This window comes from Bufo gargarizans, chromosome 8 (genome assembly GCF_014858855.1).
Source record: "Bufo gargarizans isolate SCDJY-AF-19 chromosome 8, ASM1485885v1, whole genome shotgun sequence".
Lineage (NCBI taxonomy): Eukaryota > Metazoa > Chordata > Amphibia > Anura > Bufonidae > Bufo > Bufo gargarizans.
The window spans coordinates 194,275,300-194,296,030 of NC_058087.1; the positions used below are offsets into that span (position 1 = coordinate 194,275,300).

The window sequence follows — 20,731 nt, forward strand, 5'->3', positions numbered from 1 at the left end:
ATGCCTCACGTGTCTCTATGGTTACAGGATCATGTATGTATCAGATCCGCCACAAGGCTGCCCTCCGCTAATCTGGGGATGTGATCGGAGATGACTACGTGTCCAGAGACCCTGCTCTTCTTCCTGTGTCAGTCTTTCCTGCAGTTCTGGCATTGTATTCACAAGAATGCACAGGATGAGATACAGCTCCAGCCCCGTCACCCCATCGAGCGCCTCTTTCCCCGCGACTTACTTGCCTTGTAGATAAGAATTTCCTCTCCTCCCGCCACAGGCCGAGCACAGCAGCCCTCCAAGTATGCAGCCGCACCCCCCGCTCCATCCGGAACAGAATGCTAGAGCTGCGGTGTAGACTGACACACACAGGGGCAATGTGACCGGATTCTCATATCTATTACAGCACAAATCGTTCTGCCACCTGTCACATACCTGTGCAGTCACCTACCTGTCAGCTACCTGTGCAGAACTGCTACCTGTCAGCTACCTGTGCAGGGCTGGCACACTGCTGCCTGTCACCTACCGGCCAGGGCTGGCACACTGCTACCTGTCACCTACCGGCCAAGGCTGGCACACTGCTACCTGTCACCTACCGGCCAGGGCTGGCACACTGCTACCTGTCACCTACCGGCCAGGGCTGGCACACTGCTACCTGTCACCTACCGGCCAAGGCTGGCACACTGCTACCTGTCACCTACCGGCCAAGGCTGGCACACTGCTACCTGTCACCTACCGGCCAAGGCTGGCACACTGCTACCTGTCACCTACCGGCCAGGGCTGGCACACTGCTGCACGTCACCTACCGGCCAGGGCTGGCACACTGCTACCTGTCACCTACCGGCCAGGGCTGGCACACTGCTACCTGTCACCTACCGGCCAGGGCTGGCACACTGCTACCTGTCACCTACCGGCCAGGGCTGGCACACTGCTACCTGTCACCTTGCATTACTCACATGTGGCTTCTCCATCCTGATCTTCTCTCCGCTCTCAGCGCCGCGTCCCAAGCAAATAGGGTAAAGGTACAATCCGGTGACGTCACAGAGGGCGTGCCCCCGAGAGCGCGGCCAGAGCTGGCAGCGAAACATGTCCATCCAGATGTAGCAGAGCTGGCAGCAAAACCTGGGTATACAGATATACAGGAGCTACATACAGATATAGCAGACCTGCAGTCCTATGTGACACCACTTAAATCACAGCACATGACAAGTTCAGCTCTGCTACATCTGTGTACAGTTGACTCTTTGCTCTTTGTGCAGAACAGAGGAACAATGACAAGAAAAACACAATTTCCAAGAACCCCCCCCCCCCCCCCCCCCCCCCCCCCCCCCCGACTCCTCGACTCTTCCTGTTATTTTAAGCGCTAGAAACAAAATCCAACATCTCGGGTTCACGCAGAGTTTTCAGCATTTTCAATATCTCTGCTTTCAGTCAGGGCATGGAAACATTAATGTTCACATCCAAAACCGATCCTGAACTGACAGTTCTCAACACACCCATCAGCTGTGAGGGCAAGACTAGGTCAAGATGGGCTTTCAGCCTCTGAAGGTAACACATGTCAGTATCCCTGTTTGCTGTCAGTGAGCGGAAACAGTTCTGTCTACATTCAGAAGGTTTGTAACACTGTGTCAGCGCAGGTAAGAGCTGTCAGCCTGGAGTCCAGGACAGGAGAGAGGTTTGTGCTGCTCCTGTGCAGAGAAGCAAGACCAGAGCCGAGACGTCTGCACAGGTGAGTGATGTAGCAGAGCCGAGACGTCTGCACAGGTGAGTGATGTAGCAGAGCCGAGACGTCTGCACAGGTGAGTGATGTAGCAGAGCCGAGACGTCTGCACAGGTGAGTGATATAGCAGAGCCGAGACGTCTGCACAGGTGAGTGATGTAGCAGAGCCGAGACGTCTGCACAGGTGAGTGATGTAGCAGAGCCGAGAAGTCTGCACAGGTGAGTGATGTAGCAGAGCCGAGACGTCTGCATAGGTGAGTGATGTAGCAGGGCCGAGAGATGTCTGCACAGGTGAGTGATGTAGCAGAGCCGAGACGTCTGCATAGGTGAGTGATGTAGCAGGGCCGAGAGACGTCTGCATAGGTGAGTGATGTAGCAGAGCCGAGACGTCTGGACAGGTGAGTGATGTAGCAGAGCCGAGACGTCTGCACAGGTGAGTGATGTAGCAGAGCCGAGACGTCTGCACAGGTGAGTGATGTAGCAGTGCCGAGATGTCTGCACAGGTGAGTGATGTAGCAGAGCCGAGACGTCTGCACAGGTGAGTGATGTAGCAGGGCCGAGACGTCTGCATAGGTGAGTGATGTAGCAGAGCCGAGACGTCTGCACAGGTGAGTGATGTAGCAGAGCCGAGACGTCTGCACAGGTGAGTGATGTAGCAGAGCCGAGACGTCTGCACAGGTGAGTGATGTAGCAGAGCCGAGACGTCTGCACAGGTTAGTGATGTAGCAGAGCCGAGACATCTGCATAGGTGAGTGATGTAGCAGAGCCGAGACGTCTGCACAGGTGAGTGATGTAGCAGAGCCGAGACGTCTGCACAGGTGAGTGATGTAGCAGAGCCGAGACGTCTGCACAGGTGAGTGATGTAGCAGAGCCGAGACGTCTGCACAGGTTAGTGATGTAGCAGAGCTGAGACGTTTGCACAGGTGAGTGATGTAGCAGAGCCGAGACGTCTGCACAGGTGAGTGATGTAGTAGAGCCGAGACGTCTGCACAGGTTAGTGATGTAGCAGAGCTGAGACGTTTGCACAGGTGAGTGATGTAGCAGAGCCGAGACGTCTCCACAGGTGAGTGATGTAGCAGAGCCGAGACGTCTGCACAGGTTAGTGATGTAGCAGAGCCGAGACGTCTGCACAGGTGAGTGATGTAGCAGAGCCGAGACGTCTGCACAGGTGAGTGATGTAGTAGAGCCGAGACGTCTGCACAGGTTAGTGATGTAGCAGAGCTGAGACGTTTGCACAGGGGAGTGATGTAGCAGAGCCGACGTGGCGCACGAGGTGGAATGTCGCTGCGTTACATTTTTCCAGTGTCGATAGCGCCTTACATGCATGACGGCGGCGACAACTAGAACACACATCCAGCAATCGCCGAACACCCAGAACCCAACCCGATCACCGAGGTACGATGTGCCTCACACCTCAGCTGCTCCCATGTAGGGGGGTTTATAAGTTCCCAATAAGAATCAGTCCCGATGTTGTCGCCCTTGGTTATCCGGCTGTTCCTGGGAAAGCTGGGTGACAACCAATATGGCCACCATTATGGCTTGTATCCAGAGCTGCATTCACCATTCTGCTGGATTCTAATGAGCTGCATGTTTTTTACCCTTGTCCCTAGTGGTGTGACTGCAGACAACTAAAAACCACATGTTTTGTGGAGTGAGGATCAGTCACAGGGGGGGAAGGGGGGGGGGGGGGGGGGCCACAGGAGAGACCATAAGGATGGGGGGGGGGGGATAAGGGAGAAAACCAAATACTCAAACAGGCCTACACAGTGCTGAAGGAATAACCCCCCCATTAGGAAAAACTACAATGCAGGAGACATGAGGGATTTAACCCATGAGCTGCCCACAGTATCTGCAGTCAAAAACGCCCTCGCTATATGCAGTGGCGTTAACTAAAACACTGATCCGGGGGGCAGCGAGATACGAAGAACTGGAGCCTGGGAGGAATTCTGGATGCAGCTTTGGGTATAACTGGAGACATGTTATATGTATAATATGTTTATATAGAAAAAAAATGTAACGCGGCGTCCAGGAAGATATCGGTCACTGAAGGGTTAATAATGTGCAATAGAGGAAAGTCCAGGGCAAGAGGAGGACAAGGCTGTGATTTGTACAGAAGGGGCGGGGCTGGGGGCGGGGCCAGAGGTGTCCGGGGATAAGACGGAAGAAAGAGGCGAAAAGGACCGGAGAAGACGGGAGGAGCGGCTGCCTGCAACTGGCCCTTTGCCAAACTTTTTGTTAGGAATTCACTATTTAAAGTGAAATCACCCAAAAATTTATCTTAGGACTAAACTCTGCTCCTGTCCTTCCAGAATGAATCCAGAATTATGCGACATATTGTCCGAGGAGCTGAAGATTGTGGACAATACAATGGGGGAGGTGCAAGGCGTCCCCCTCCCCGAAGCCAGCTGCGAAATCTGGGAGCAGATCTACAACTTCCAGGCGCGAGAAGATGACATCCTGATCGCTACCTACCCCAAAGCAGGTGGGTGATGTCATACAGCAGGCCCCGCCCCCGCGCAGACAGCTCCGCCCACTGCGCCCAATATCTTATATCAGCACATAGAGATGTGTACAGCTGGGATTAGATACACGGATCAGCAGACAGTATCACACAGGAGAGGATTAGATACACCGCTCAGCAGACAGTATCACACAGGAGAGGATTAGATACACAGCTCAGCAGACAGTATCACACAGGATAGGATTAGATACACCGCTCAGCAGACAGTATCACACAGGATAGGATTAGATACACAGCTCAGCAGACAGTATCACACAGGATAGGATTAGATACACAGCTCAGCAGACAGTATCACACAGGATAGGATTAGATACACAGCTCAGCAGACAGTATCACACAGGAGAGGATTAGATACACAGCTCAGCAGACAGTATCACACAGGATAGGATTAGATACACAGCTCAGCAGTCAGTATCACACAGGATAGTATTAGATACACAGCTCAGCAGACATTATCACACAGGATAGGATTAGATACACAGCTCAGCAGACAGTATCACACAGGACAGGATTAGATACACAGCTCAGCAGACAGTATCACACTGATAGGATTAGATACACAGCTCAGCAGACTGTATCACACAGGGCAGGATTAGATACACAGCTCAGCAGACAGTATCGCACAGGAGAGGATTAGATACACAGCTCAGCAGACTGTATCACACAGGGCAGGATTAGATACACAGCTCAGCAGACCGTATCACACAGGAGAGGATTAGATACACAGCTCAGCAGACAGTATCACACAGGATAGGATTAGATACACAGCTCAGCAGACAGTATCACACAGGATAGGATTAGATACACAGCTCAGCAGACAGTATCACACAGGATAGGATTAGATACACAGCTCAGCAGACAGTATCACACAGGACAGGATTAGATACACAGCTCAGCAGACAGTATCACACAGGATAGGATTAGATACACGGCTCAGCAGACAGTATCACACAGGATAGGAGTAGATACACAGCTCAGCAGACAGTATCACACATGATGGGATTAGATACACCGCTCAGCAGACAGTATCACACAGGATAGGATTAGATACACAGCTCAGCAGACAGTATCACACAGGAGAGGATTAGATACACAGCTCAGCAGACAGTATCACACAGGACAGGATTAGATACACAGCTCAGCAGACAGTATCACACAGGAGAGGATTAGATACACAGCTCAGCAGACAGTATCACACAGGATAGGATTAGATACACAGCTCAGCAGACAGTATCACACAGGATAGGATTAGATACACAGCTCAGCAGACAGTATCACACAGGAGAGGATTAGATACACAGCTCAGCAGACAGTATCACACAGGACAGGATTAGATACACAGCTCAGCAGACAGTATCACACAGGATAGGATTAGATACACAGCTCAGCAGACAGTATCACACAGGATAGGATTAGATACACAGCTCAGCAGTCAGTATCACACAGAATAGGATTAGATACACAGCTCAGCAGACAGTATCACACAGGACAGGATTAGATACACAGCTCAGCAGACAGTATCACACAGAATAGGATTAGATACACAGCTCAGCAGACAGTATCACACAGGATAGGATTAGATACACAGCTCAGCAGACAGTATCACACAGGATAGGATTAGATACACAGCTCAGCAGACAGTATCACACAGGAGAGGATTAGATACACAGCTCAGCAGACAGTATCACACAGGATAGGATTAGATACACAGCTCAGCAGTCAGTATCACACAGGATAGTATTAGATACACAGCTCAGCAGACAGTATCACACAGGACAGGATTAGATACACAGCTCAGCAGACAGTATCACACTGATAGGATTAGATACACAGCTCAGCAGACTGTATCACACAGGGCAGGATTAGATACACAGCTCAGCAGACAGTATCGCACAGGAGAGGATTAGATACACAGCTCAGCAGACTGTATCACACAGGATAGGATTAGATACACAGCTCAGCAGACAGTATCGCACAGGGCAGGATTAGATACACAGCTCAGCAGACAGTATCACACAGGAGAGGATTAGATACACAGCTCAGCAGACAGTATCACACAGGATAGGATTAGATACACAGCTCAGCAGACAGTATCACACAGGATAGGATTAGATACACAGCTCAGCAGACAGTATCACACAGGATAGGATTAGATACACAGCTCAGCAGACAGTATCACACAGGACAGGATTAGATACACAGCTCAGCAGACAGTATCACACAGGATAGGATTAGATACACGGCTCAGCAGACAGTATCACACAGGATAGGAGTAGATACACAGCTCAGCAGACAGTATCACACAGGATAGGATTAGATACACAGCTCAGCAGACAGTATCACACAGGAGAGGATTAGATACACAGCTCAGCAGACAGTATCACACAGGACAGGATTAGATACACAGCTCAGCAGACAGTATCACACAGGATAGGAGTAGATACACAGCTCAGCAGACTGTATCACACAGGATAGGATTAGATACACAGCTCAGCAGACAGTATCACACAGGACAGGATTAGATACACAGCTCAGCAGACAGTATCACACAGGATAGGATTAGATACACAGCTCAGCAGACAGTATCACACAGGATAGGATTAGATACACAGCTCAGCAGACAGTATCACACAGGATAGGATTAGATACACAGCTCAGCAGACTGTATCACACAGGATAGGATTAGATACACAGCTCAGCAGACTGTATCACACAGGATGGGATTAGATACACAGCTCAGCAGACAGTATCACACAGGAGAGGATTAGATACACGGCTCAGCAGACAGTATCACACAGGATAGGATTAGATACACGGCTCAGCAGACTGTATCACACAGGATGGGATTAGATACACAGCTCAGCAGACAGTATCACACAGGAGAGGATTAGATACACAGCTCAGCAGACAGTATCACACAGGATAGGATTAGATACACAGCTCAGCAGACAGTATCACACAGGATAGGATTAGATACACAGCTCAGCAGACAGTATCACACAGGACAGGATTAGATACACAGCTCAGCAGACAGTATCACACAGGATAGGAGTAGATACACAGCTCAGCAGACAGTATCACACAGGATAGGATTAGATACACAGCTCAGCAGACAGTATCACACAGGAGAGGATTAGATACACAGCTCAGCAGACAGTATCACACAGGACAGGATTAGATACACAGCTCAGCAGACAGTATCACACAGGATAGGATTAGATACACAGCTCAGCAGACAGTATCACACAGGATAGGATTAGATACACAGCTCAGCAGTCAGTATCACACAGAATAGGATTAGATACACAGCTCAGCAGACAGTATCACACAGGACAGGATTAGATACACAACTCAGCAGACAGTATCACACAGGATAGGATTAGATACACAGCTCAGCAGACAGTATCACACAGGATAGGATTAGATACACGGCTCAGCAGACAGTATCACACAGGATAGGATTAGATACACAGCTCAGCAGACAGTATCACATAGGATAGGATTAGATACACAACTCAGCAGACAGTATCACACAGGAGAGGATTAGATACACAGCTCAGCAGACAGTATCACACAGGATAGGATTAGATACACAGCTCAGCAGACAGTATCACATAGGATAGGATTAGATACACAACTCAGCAGACAGTATCACACAGAATAGGATTAGATACACAGCTCAGCAGACAGTATCACACAGGACAGGATTAGATACACAGCTCAGCAGACTGTATCACACAGGATAGGATTAGATACACAGCTCAGCAGACAGTATCACACAGGACAGAATTAGATACACAGCTCAGCAGACAGTATCACACAGGATAGGATTAGATACACAGCTCAGCAGACAGTATCACACAGGATAGGATTAGATACACAGCTCAGCAGACAGTATCACACAGGACAGAATTAGATACACAGCTCAGCAGACAGTATCACACAGGATAGGATTAGATACACAGCTCAGCAGACAGTATCACACAGGACAGAATTAGATACACGGCTCAGCAGACAGTATCACACAGGACAGGATTAGATAACGGGTAGCAATGCTGGGATTGGGGGGTCAGAGGTCGGAGGTTACAGACTTGAACCAATTATTTCTGCTAATATGATACATAGACTTCAGAGCAGACAGTGGAGAGGAGTTAAAGGGGTTGTCTGAGTTATAGAAAAAATATATATAGCACTGTAAATCTGATGGTCAGTGATATATAACTAAGCTAAGTTTTAGGCAAAAAAATATCTATTTCCTAATTTCCCTGGTTCTCTTCTGGCCCTTTGTTTACCTGCAATAACAACAATCTCTGCCCCCCCCTCATCCCCCCCGCTCTGCAAAGAAGTGAATACAAGTGCTGCCCTGGGTGACATGTCTGACTGCTGGGAGACTCAGCAGCATGTTGTACGTGTAGGACTACAAGTCCCAGCTGTACAATGACACTGCTGATACACACAGGATCTTCCCCCTATCTGCAATGCTCTGCAGAACTTCTCTTTCAGCTCCTGTTCCCAGCATTTGTCTCCTCACTGCCTGCAGCTACACAGTAAAGCTTCCAGCCCTGAGTCTGTGCAGCTGAAGGAGTTAAGAATCCTGGGAGAGAGCAATAAGCAGCAGCGGGCAGTGCAGGGGGGCGTGGCCAGCACAGTCTCCTGTACAGATCTCTCAGGTTTGTGCACTAACATGATGAGAGCAGGGAGAGAAGCTGACATCACAGGTCATGTGACCCGCAGTGAGATCTGAGAAAGCAGCAACTGCAGATAAAGTGAGTGAATTGCAAAGCCCTTACATTTGATTAGTTAGAAACATACAAAGATGAAAAAAATAACTCTGACAACCCCTTTAAAGAGACCTCGTCCGGGAAGGAGCAGTCATCCTGTCAGGTCGTTCAAAATGCTATCAAGGAAAGCTGGGTGACAACCGTTGTGCCGGGCATTACAGCCCCCACAGCCCTACCCCAGGGTAGTCAGTCACCCAGCTTTCCAGTATACGTTTCTGCCAGGAGGCTTGGAAAGCTGTTGTAAAACAGTGAACTGTAATCAGCGCAATCTTAGAATCCGGAGAGAAGTATGTGATCCCCCCCCCCCCCCCCCCCCGTTGTGGTTTTCTTTTGCCCCCAGCTGGAGTTCTCAGGAACCTGATACGGGTAATATCTTAATTATGGGTTCAGAGGACACAGATTCCGAAGCCGCACCGCGCCACCTGGTAAAGACGTACTTAAAGGGACAGTGGTTGCGACTCTAACGTAATCTTCAATGTTTTCAAACACGATTAATAAATATGAGAATTATAGCTGCGGTCACTTTAAGATTTAAAGGGGAAATGCACTTTGACAGAAAATTTAGGTCATGGTATAAAAGTGATCTGTGATCAGCTGAGGTGTGTGTGTCGTTCCAGGAACTACATGGGTGCAGGAGATCGTGGACCTGATAATGCTAGAGGGAGACGTGGAGAAGAGCATGCGGGCCCCGTGCTTTATCAAGGTGCCGTTCATAGACCTCTATCCAAAGCCAATGCCGTCAGGTAACGCAGACCTCAGGTCCATCACTGTAAGTCGCTGTGAACATAAAGCAAGCAGGTTCTATTGCTGCAAAGCTGCAACTAAAACGTGACTGTTTTCTGACCTCAGGTGTGGAGGCCGCAAACGCCATGGAGTCACCGCGTCTCCTAAAAACTCATTTACCAACACAACTTCTGCCGCCATCTTTTTGGGAGAAGAATGTCAAGGTGATTATGAAGTTTCCACCACCATCCAGGGTTGGAGGGGCCAACCAGACTACCAAAGGATCCTCCCAGGGCCAAAGCTGTGATGCAATAATGGACCCCAAAGGTCCAAGAGAAAAAGAAAACATAGGGGTTGGCCTACAAGATTAAAGTCCTCTGGTGGGCCTAAGAAACCCCAGTCCCACACTGCCACCATCCATGGAATGAAGCTTTGGAATGTTTACAGGACGTCTCCTTTGGACAATGTATGGCCTGGCTTTCTAACTTAAGGTTTTTCTTTCCTTCCAAAAGGTAATTTACGTTGCTCGGAACATCAAAGACTGTATGGTCTCCTACTTCCACTTCCAGAGGATGAATAAAAGTCTGCCACATCCAGGGACCTGGAATGAATATTTCTCCAAGTTCACGGCTGGAAATGGTGAGTGAAAGACACATAATATGATCCTGAATAGTGTTGAGCGACTTTGTGTTTTAAGTTCTGCGTCCAAAGTTCGGGTTCGGGTTATTGAAGAATCCCGTTATGGATTCTGCTACCTTGGACCATAACGGAATTTGGAATCCATAACGGGATTCTTCGATAACCCGAACCCGAACTTTGGATGCAGTACTTTAAACACAAGTTCACTCAACACTAATCCTGAACCTTTCCTTTACTGTGTTCCCTCTTGTTTCTTCGCCATGTTCCTCCTTGCTTCCTCACCATGTTCCTCAATGTTTCCTCACCATGTTCCTCAATGTTTCCTCACCATGTTCCTCAATGTTTCCTCACCATGTTCCTCAATGTTTCCTCACCATGTTCCTCAATGTTTCCTCACCATGTTCCTCAATGTTTCCTCACCATGTTCCTCAATGTTTCCTCACCATGTTCCTCAATGTTTCCTCACCATGTTCCTCAATGTTTCCTCACCATGTTCCTCAATGTTTCCTCACCATGTTCCTCAATGTTTCCTCACCATGTTCCTCAATGTTTCCTCACCATGTTCCTCAATGTTTCCTCACCATGTTCCTCAATGTTTCCTCACCATGTTCCTCAATGTTTCCTCACCATGTTCCTCAATGTTTCCTCACCATGTTCCTCAATGTTTCCCTTACGTCCTAACCAGTGGCACAGATGGGGTATTCTGCCCCCGTGGACTGGTTAGTACAGGTGGAAATTTTATTGACAAGTGAAAGTAATTAAACAATTAACAAGGCCCTCCCACCTCAATAAAGAGGGGGATCAACCCCAGTCCCCTTGTAAGACGGCCGACCTAGCCATTGATTTTTTGCGTGACTCAGCTCCACAACAACTAAAATTGGTCCATGGCGCTCTCTACTGCGGGCAGGCGTACGCTTTGGCTAAAACCATGGAAGGCGGATACTACTTCCAAACACAATCTTTGTGCCATGGCGTATGAACCCAGCAGACTGTTTGGAACAGAGCTTGACCAAATAATGGAGGGATTGTCGGACAAGAAGGGCAAATCTTTTCCCCAACAGTCCTCTCGTGGTCGGGGCAAGAGGTATGGGTCCAGTTCGAGACCTCAGCCTAGAGGCCAAAGAGATTGGGGCTCCCGTAGAGGGGGAAGATCCTCCAGAGTCTCTAAGTCCCCCAAGAAGTCCCCGACGCTTTGATTGCGGGCCTCCTCGAGGCTCTTGGTACCCTGCCAGTCTGACTGGATTTCCAGAACTCCCTGCTCCCCATATTCCTGTAGGCGGTCGCCTACAACGTTTTCTAGAGTCTTGGCAGACTCATATCCAAGACCCGTGGGTTCTCCGTATTATATCTCAGGGATACCTGGTAGACTTGGACCGTCCCCCCTTAGACAAGTTTGTTCAAATAAAATTGCTTCCATCCAGCAAACAGAGAATTTTGGAGAACTACGTTCTGGAGTATCTTTGGAAAGGGGCACTAGAGGAGGTGCCTCTTCAAGATCAGGGAGCAGGTATCTATTCCCCAGTTTTTCTGGTGCCCAAGGTGACCGGAAACTGGCGGATGATCATAGATCTGAGATACCTTAATCAGTTCATCAGACGCAAGCATTTCCGGATGGAAACTATCCAGTAAGTGACCAACCTTCTCTTGCCAGGGGATTTCCTGGCAACCTTGGACCTCAAGGATGCCTACCTCCATATTCTCATTCATCCTGGGTCAAGAAGATTCTTAAGGATCGCGGTGCAAATCAGGGGAGTCCTAAAACACTTTCAGTTTGTGGCCCTCCCGTTTGGAATTTCTTCGGCCCCACACACATTTACCAAGGTGGTGGTTTCTGTGGTGGCAGCTCTAAGACTTCAGGGTCTGAGCATAATTCCTTATTTGGACGACTGGCTCTTCAGAGCCCCTTCCCAAGCGATCCTGTCCCAACACATTCAGCGGGCTGTAGCCCTCCTCCACCAGTTAGGATGGATAATCAACTTGGACAAGTCCCAGCTCCTACCAGCTACCTCAGTGAAGTTCCTGGGATTCCTGGTGGATTCAGTGGAAATGACTATTCATCTTACTCCCAAAAGAAGGCTATCTGTTCAGAACTTAATCCGCTCTCTCTCAGTACCTCGGAAGGTAACCATTCGTACTTTGATGAGAATGTTGGGACTAATGTCATCAACCGCAGAGGCGGTTCCTTGGGCATTATGGCATCTACGTCCGCTACAATCTGAGGTCTAGCCACGTGGAATCACAGTCCCTTGGGACTAAATTCCGTGCACTCCCTGTCTTATCGTGCCCGGTCCTCCCTAAGATGGTGGATCCATCTCAAGGATGGCAAGTCCCTGATCCAACCCTCATGTATCATACTTATCACAGCTGCATCCCTAGTAGGCTGGGGAGCACATCTTCTAGACAAGACAGTCCAAGGAATCTGGACACCTCAGGAGAAGTTATTATCATCAAATCTCCTAGAAATCAGGTTGATCAAGCTAGCCCTTATTTTTATTTCGCTCCCTCCATTCAAGGCAAAGCGGTGAGAGTACAGTCAGACAGCATGACCGCTGTAATGTACATCAACAAGCAGGGAGGCACAAAGTCACAAAGTCTCCTGAGAGAGATAGGTGTGATATTGGATTGGGCAGAATTGAACCTCACCGACTTATCAGCCGTCCACATTCGTGAAGTTCACAATATGATAGCAGAACGCCTAAGCCGAGGTCTTCCAACCGGGGAATGGTCTCTCCATCCAGACATCTTCAAGGAGATAACGCTCATGTGGGGAATGCCAGAGATCGATCTCATGGCAACGAGGTTCAACACCAAGGTGGAGAGGTATTGCTCCCTTTACAGGGAGGACAACCCGGTGGCAATAGATGCACTGTCAATCCCATGGAGGTTCGGGCTGTTCTATATCTTCCCTCCAATTTTCTTGATTCCGAGGGTATTGATGAAAATCAGGCAGGACCAAGCATCAGTCATCGCCATAATTCCATACTGGCCGAAAAGAGCTTGGTTTACCCAACTCATTCAAATGAGTCGGGGGCAATTTTGGAGGCTTCCCCCAGAGAGAGTACTGGTGTCGGGGGACACTTAGACCTCCTCAAATGTTCAACCTGACAGCCTGGAGGTTGATCAGTCCCTTCCAAGAATAGAAGGGCTATCAGGGTCTGTCTTGAGAGCCATAGACTACTCCAGATCTGAGGCTACACACAGATCTCCAGATCTGAGGCTACCAGCAGATCTTATTCAAGAATTTGGAAGATTTTTTCAACGTCTTGTTCCAGTCGCCAACGGTCATCCACTGATGTGTCCATTCCTACCATCCTACAGTTCCTGCAGGATGGTCTGGATATAGGGTTGTCACCTTCGACCCTCAGAGTGCAAACTTCTGCGATCTCTGCCTGTCTCAAAAGGTCCATTTCTCAAGAACCCCTTATCAAGAGGTTCCTTAGGGGAGCTTCAAGGTTAAAGCCTACAATAATTAAACCTATTCTGGTATGGCATTTAACTCCAAGTTTTTTCGGCTTTTGAGCCATACACCAAGTTCCTGCAAGACTGGGTGCTGCTCAAGTTTTTACCTACCTTTATTCCAAAGGTGCCTACGTTCAGCAACATATACCAGGTGGTTTCTCTTCCAGTTTTGGCTCCTCTCCCCTCCTCAGAAGAAAGGAGGCTCCATACCCTCAACGTTTCGAGATGTCTCAGGTATTTAGGCAGGATGAAAACCTCCTTATCCTTTTTTCCGGTACCCACAAGGATAGGAAAGCCTCTAAACCCTCCATCAGTCGATGGATCAAAGAGGCAATTCGGGAGTCTTATGTGTCTCAAGGTTCGGAGCCACCTGAGTTTGTGAAGGCCCACCCTACTTGAGCGGTGGCTACTTCCTTTGCAGAAAGAAGCTCGATTCCGGTAGATGTCATCTGTAAGTTGGCTTCTTTGAGTTCTCACTCCACTTTTATCTCACACTATAGAGTGGATTCTAGGATAGATAGATTGGCCGGACAGTATTATCTTCCGCCAGGTATGAAAGCACTCCCATGGGGGTTTCTACTTGCTAATCCCCATCTGTACCACTGGTTAGGACATAAGGGAATCGTTATTTTCTAACGATAATTTGTTTTCCCTTAGTCCTAAAAGTAGCACACAAATATCCCCCCTTAGTTATACTTTAGTGTTGCCTTTTTTTCTGCTTGTAACTACACAATGGGACTGAGGTTGATCCCTCTCTTTATTGGGGTGGGAGGGTCTTGTTAATTGTTTAATTACTTTCACTTGTCAATAAAATTTCCACCTGTCCCAACCAGTCCACGGGGGCAGAATACCCCATCTGTGCCACTGTTAGGACTAAGGGAAAACAAATTATCGTTAGAAATTAACGATTCCTCACCATGTTCCTCAATGTTTCCTCACCATGTTCCTCACCATGTGCTTTCCATCTCCTCACCATCTTCATCAGCATTTTCTCACCTGTTCCTATTTTTGCACCCGTCTTTTAGTTCCTTGGGGAAGCTGGTTTGACCATGTTCCTCATCCTTTCCTCACCATGTTCCTCAGTGTATCCTCACCATGTTCCTCTTTGTTTCTTTGCCATGTTCCTCCTCATTTCTTTACTATGTTTCCTTTCTTCACTATGTGGTGTTTCCTCACTATTTTCCTCAGTGTTTCCTCACTATTTTCCTCAGTGTTTCCTCACCATTTTCCTCAGTGTTTCCTCACCATGTTCCTCAATGTTTCCTCACCATGTTCCTCAATGTTTCCTCACCATGTTCCTCAATGTTTCCTCACCATGTTCCTCAATGTTTCCTCACCATGTTCCTCAATGTTTCCTCACCATGTTCCTCAATGTTTCCTCACCATGTTCCTCAATGTTTCCTCACCATGTTCCTCAATGTTTCCTCACCATGTTCCTCAATGTTTCCTCACCATGTTCCTCAATGTTTCCTCACCATGTTCCTCAATGTTTCCTCACCATGTTCCTCAATGTTTCCTCACCATGTTCCTCAATGTTTCCTCACCATGTTCCTCAATGTTTCCTCACCATGTTCCTCAATGTTTCCTCACCATGTTCCTCAATGTTTCCTCACCATGTTCCTCAATGTTTCCTCACCATGTTCCTCAATGTTTCCTCACCATGTTCCTCAATGTTTCCTCACCATGTTCCTCAATGTTTCCTCACCATGTTCCTCAATGTTTCCTCACCATGTTCCTCAATGTTTCCTCACCATGTTCCTCAATGTTTCCTCACCATGTTCCTCAATGTTTCCTCACCATGTTCCTCAATGTTTCCTCACCATGTTCCTCAATGTTTCCTCACCATGTGCTTTCCGTCTCCTCACCATTTTCTCACCTGTTCCTATTTTTGCACCCATCTTTTAGTTCCTTGGGGAAGCTGGTTTGACCATGTTATCGGATGGTGGAAAGCAAAAGACAAGTGCCAGATCCTCTATGTCTTCTACGAGGACATAATTGAGGTGAGGACAGTGACCTCCTCACATGGTCCATGGACACTTGGCTCAGTGTCTCATAGTTTCCTCTGAATTCTGTCATCAGGACCCAAAGAGAGAAATAAGAAAAATATCACAGTTTCTGGGGAAGGAGCTGAGAGAGGAGGTTCTGGACACCATCCAGCACCACACATCGTTCAGTGCCATGAAGGAGAACCCAATGACCAACTACAGTATCCTGCCCTCATATGTATTTGACCAGAACGTCTCCCCCTTCATGAGGAAAGGTGAGATTCCCATGCTGATGCTTTGATTTTTAATTCATTAATAAATGCTCATCATTAACCCCTCGTGGTGTCTATTTTAATTTCAGGTAAAGTTGGAGACTGGAAGAATCATTTCTTGGTGGCCCAAAATATTGTGCTTGATGAGGAATACCAGAAGAAGATGGAGGGGATTGGGCTGAACTTCCGCACTGAGCTATGAAACAACTAAAATGCCTGCCATGACACAATTTTTTTTTATTTTTTTTATGTGAGGCGGGTGGAATAATGACCCCACCCCGACCACGTAGACCCTCTTACCGTCTCAAGACTGAGGGAGAATTGACAGGTTTGGAGATGTACCTGATAGATATTAATCACTGGGAGGTTTGACCATAAAGTCAATCTCCAGGCTCCTCCCCCTCATTGAGTCTCTTTTCCTAATTATTGAGACTCCCTTTAATTAGGCCCCTCCCCTCAGTCTACGTGATGCAGTTTCCAGATCTCACCGGTGGTTTTGTCCTTGCAGCTCTTCATGCACTGACTTCTGAACAAACAGAGCTGCAGTGTAAAGCATGGTGAAGAGATAGTGGGAGGGTTGTAAACTACCTCAGACTCCAGTAGACAATACAGCTAAGGGTACTTTCACACTAGCGTTAAAGTTTTTCGGTAATAAGTTCCGTCATAGGGGCTCAATACCGGAAAAAAAATGCATCAGTTTGTCATAATGCATTCTGAATGGAAAGCAATCCGCTCAGGATGTCTTCTGTTCCGTCCCTTTACGGTATTTGGCAGGAGAAAATACTGCAGCATGCTGCATTTTTTTCTCCGGACAAAATTCCGGAACGGCATTCATTTCCATTGAAATGTATTAGTGCATTAAAATTACCGCATTGACGGATCCGGTCTGCGCATGCGCAAACCTTTCAAAATTCGAAAAAGATAAATACCGGATCCGTTTTTCCGGGTGACAGCGGAGAGACGGGTCTGGTATTTCAATGCATTCGTCAGACGGATCCGGATCCGTACACAAATGCAATCCGTTTGCACACGGGTTTCCGGCAACGGAACCGCCTGCTGGAATCCAACAACGCAAGTGTGAAAGGGGTCTAAGGCGGCGTCATCGTGACTCATAACTGTGTCCTAATGTCCACCTCATTAATGATATGAGGCCTAGTGTACCGTGCCGCATAAACAACCGTTGACATAAAGCGCCTGGGATTTCCTGTTTGCGCCATTGATCCTGCACATCGTTACATAAAGGGTTAATTAATGCCCAGGAATCAGGGACGTCCAGTGTAAAGGTTCATTCCTGACCAGAAATACGACCATATGACCCATGACACGTCCGTCAGGTGGTACAGGACAGCCAATGGAGACGTTTCAGCACATGGACATACCCCCTACCTTATAAATAAACCCGATCTGGCCGCCATTTTACATTCAGTCTTTTGCCAGTGTCGGGAGAGGTTGCTGTGTGGAGCAGGACAGGGTGTTAGGGGCACCAAACGCTGGCTAATAGGGCCACAAGAGTCCTTTTACGGACTGGTATAGGTGTGCTATCGATAGGTGAGATATAACATAGACGGTATATTATAGAGCATTTGTATGGTGCGGCAGTCGTGTGCGGTTCTGCTGCGATACCGCAGGTATATAGAGGGACAAGGGTAAGGCCTCATGCACACGACCGTTGTGTGCATCCGTGTCCGTTGTGCCGTTTTCCGTGATTTTCTGCGGACCCATTGACTTTCAATGGGTCCGTTAAAAACTCAGAAAATGCACCGTTGTTCATCCGCGTCCATGATCCGTGTTTCCTGTCTGTCAAAAAAATATGACCTGTCCTATTTTTTTGACGGACAACGGTTCACGGACCCATTCAAGTCAATGGGTCCGTGAAAAAACACGGATGCACACAAGATTGACTACCGCGTCCGTGATCCGTGGCCGTAGGCTACTTTCATACAGACGGATCCGAAGATCCGTCTGCATAAAAGATTTTTCAGATCTAAGTTTTCACTTCATGAAACTCATATCCGACAGTATATTCTAACACAGAGGCATTCCCATAGTGATGAGGACGCTTCTAGTTAGAATATCCTACGAACTGTGTACATGACTACCTGCTGCCTGGCAGCCCCTGATCTCTTACAGGGGGCCGTGATCAGCACAATTAACCCCTCAGGTGCCGCACCTGAGGGGTTAATTGTGCGTATCATAGCCCCTTGTAAGAGATCAGGGGGCTGCCAGGCAGCAGGGGGCAGACCCCCCTCCCTCCCCAGTTTAAATTTCATTGGTGGCCAGTGTGCGGCCTCCCCTCTCCCCCCCCCCCCCCCCATCATTGGTGGCAGCGGAGAGTTCCGATCGGAGTCCCAGTTTAATCACTGGGGCACCGATCGGTTACCATGGCAACCAGGACGCTACTGCAGTCCTGGTTGCCATGGTTACTTAGCAATATTAGAAGCATCATACTTACCTGCTGCGCCGTCTGTGACCGGCCGGGCGCTCCTCCTACTGGTAAGTGACAGATCATTAAGCAATGCGCCGCATAGACCTTATGGGAGCACTGTGCATGTTACTGTTATGGGGGGCGCTGTGGATGTCACCGTTATGGGGGCGCTGTGTGGCAGGCGCAGCACTATGAAGTGCCTTGTGCGCTGTGGCATTAGAAGAATTTTTATATCTCTGACTTTTAGTCTAACCCGACTGTCTGTTACTGTGTAATTCCTCTAGAGCCGTTCTATGGAAACAGTAGGTGTAAAGAGCACGCCAAATGCTAGAAATAACTTCTTTATTAATTTCAACTTTTCTTCATATATAACACTGCCGCCTCCGCAGCAGATAGTCCATGTACATAACATGTGTTGAAAAGATATCACAAAATGGCGGTATGCATAAGATGATGGATATATTTCTCTCTTCAGTAGCTGTGCTGTCACTTTAAGTTATTTAAGCACTTTATGATCTCTGAGAGGTATATCGGAGGTCTAGCTAATAGTACTACTTGCAGTATGCAGTTAGCAGTGACTATTTGCAGATTGGTTGAGTGTGATCTGGAATGGTTGTGTGCAATTTGGATTGCAATATGGAATCTGAATGCTTGCAATTTGTATTTGCAATTGGTTTTGGTGGAACTGTAAGTAAACACATATATATCTAGCTCAGTATACAGTTCTAAACACAATACTAACAATAGGAACATTATAGAAATGTTCTAAATACCTATTTTGGCCTCTTGTTCCCATAAAACGCAGCTCTCAGTGGAGTGAAAGTCTCTTCAGCTCCTGTCTCTGGTGAATAATGACTCTAGCAGCAGGAGCTGGGGGAATTCCCAGACAGGCTGTGTGTGAGGCTGGCTGTGATTGGTGAAAACTCTTGCTGTGTGAGAAGCTGGCTGTGATTGGTCTAGACTTCTGCCCAGAATCCGCTGTGATAAACCTCCAGACTGATATATTGTAACAAACAGTAGAGGTTTGTGCCGCTGATGGGTTGTCTGGACTGACACACTGTAACAAACCCTTGTGATGGCGCAGGCAGCGGCCATCGTGGCGGTTACCTGCTTTGGGGTAGGTGGCGATCAGGAGGTCGTCCGGCCGGGCTTTGAATTTCTCGATTTTCTCCCAGGAAGTTGCGATCGGTTGCATGAGGGGAACGCCATGGACTGGGATCAGGGGGAACCTGTAGAACGTGCCCTCCGGGACCTGCTGCAGGATGTCCGAGTAATCCGGGGAGACGGCCTGCCTCACCCAGCTTTCCCGGGAACGGATATGTCACAGCTACATAGGAATGCTCAGCTCTCATCGCCACCTGGGGGCCCTTGTCTTCTTCATGCCTCACGTGTCTCTATGGTTACAGGATCATATACAGTATGTATCAGATCCGCCGCAAGGCTGCCCTCCGCTAATCTGGGGATGTGATCGGAGATGACTACGTGTCCAGAGACCCTGCTCTTCTTCCTGTGTCAGTCTTTACTGCAGTTCTGGCATTGTATTCACAAGAATGCACAGGATGAGCATACAGCTCCAGCCCCGTCACCCCACGGAGCGCCTCTTTCCCCGCGACTTACTTGCCTTGTAGATAGGAATTTCCTCTCCTCCCGGCCACAGGCCGAGCACAGCAGCCCTCCAAGTATGCAGCCGCACCCCCCGCTCCATCCGGAACAGAATGCTAGAGCTGCGGTGGAGACTGACACACAGAGGGGCAATGTGACCGGATTCTCATATCTATTACAGCGCGGATCGTTCTGCCATTCAAGGTCTGTGGAAGGCTTAGTGATTAACATATGGCCCAGTGCAGGACTGCCACCTGTCACCTACCTGTGCAGGACTGCTACCTGTCACCTACCTGGGCAGGACTGCTACCTGTCACCTACCTGGGCAGGACTGCTACCTGTCACCTACCTGTGCAGGACTGCTACCTGTCTTCATACCTGTCAGCTATCTGTGCAGGACTGCTACCTGTCACCTACCTGTGCAGTCACCTACCTGTGCAAGACTGCCACCTGTCACCTACCTGTGCAGTCACCTACCTGTCAGCTACCTGTGCAGTCACCTACCTGTGCAGGACTGCTACCTGTCACCTACCTGTGCAGGACTGCTACCTGTCACCTACCTGTGCAGGACTGCTACCTGTCACCTACCTGTGCAGGACTGCTACCTGTCACC

At 48.4% G+C, this 20,731-nt stretch overlaps 2 protein-coding genes across 4 annotated transcripts in view; one reads left to right on the forward strand and one right to left on the reverse strand.

Annotated features, from left to right (window-relative positions):
* The window catches only part of LOC122944397 (sulfotransferase 1C1-like), a 33,052-nt gene that overhangs the window by 9,615 nt on the left and 2,706 nt on the right, over window positions 1-20,731 (reverse strand). The window contains exon 2 of one of the 2 annotated variants that reach the window (XM_044302607.1): window positions 19,624-19,804. In XM_044302607.1, coding sequence (XP_044158542.1) covers window positions 19,624-19,804 — 181 coding nt within the window. Of the gene's footprint in view, window positions 1-947; window positions 1,239-19,623; window positions 19,805-20,731 lie in introns of those variants that run through there. The other variant, XM_044302605.1, reaches the window with a different exon arrangement.
* Window positions 3,829-17,294, forward strand: LOC122944398 (sulfotransferase 1C2-like). 2 transcript variants are annotated; one of them, XM_044302609.1, is made up of 8 exons: window positions 3,829-3,920; window positions 4,018-4,193; window positions 9,631-9,756; window positions 9,863-9,960; window positions 10,249-10,375; window positions 15,740-15,834; window positions 15,914-16,094; window positions 16,181-17,294. In XM_044302609.1, exons 2-8 carry the CDS (start codon window positions 4,022-4,024, stop codon window positions 16,291-16,293), a joined length of 912 nt encoding a protein of 303 aa, XP_044158544.1. In that variant the 5' UTR covers window positions 3,829-3,920; window positions 4,018-4,021; the 3' UTR covers window positions 16,294-17,294. The 2 variants fall into 2 exon arrangements, with proteins under 2 accessions (XP_044158544.1, XP_044158543.1); XM_044302608.1 differs by having other exon boundaries at window positions 3,870-4,193.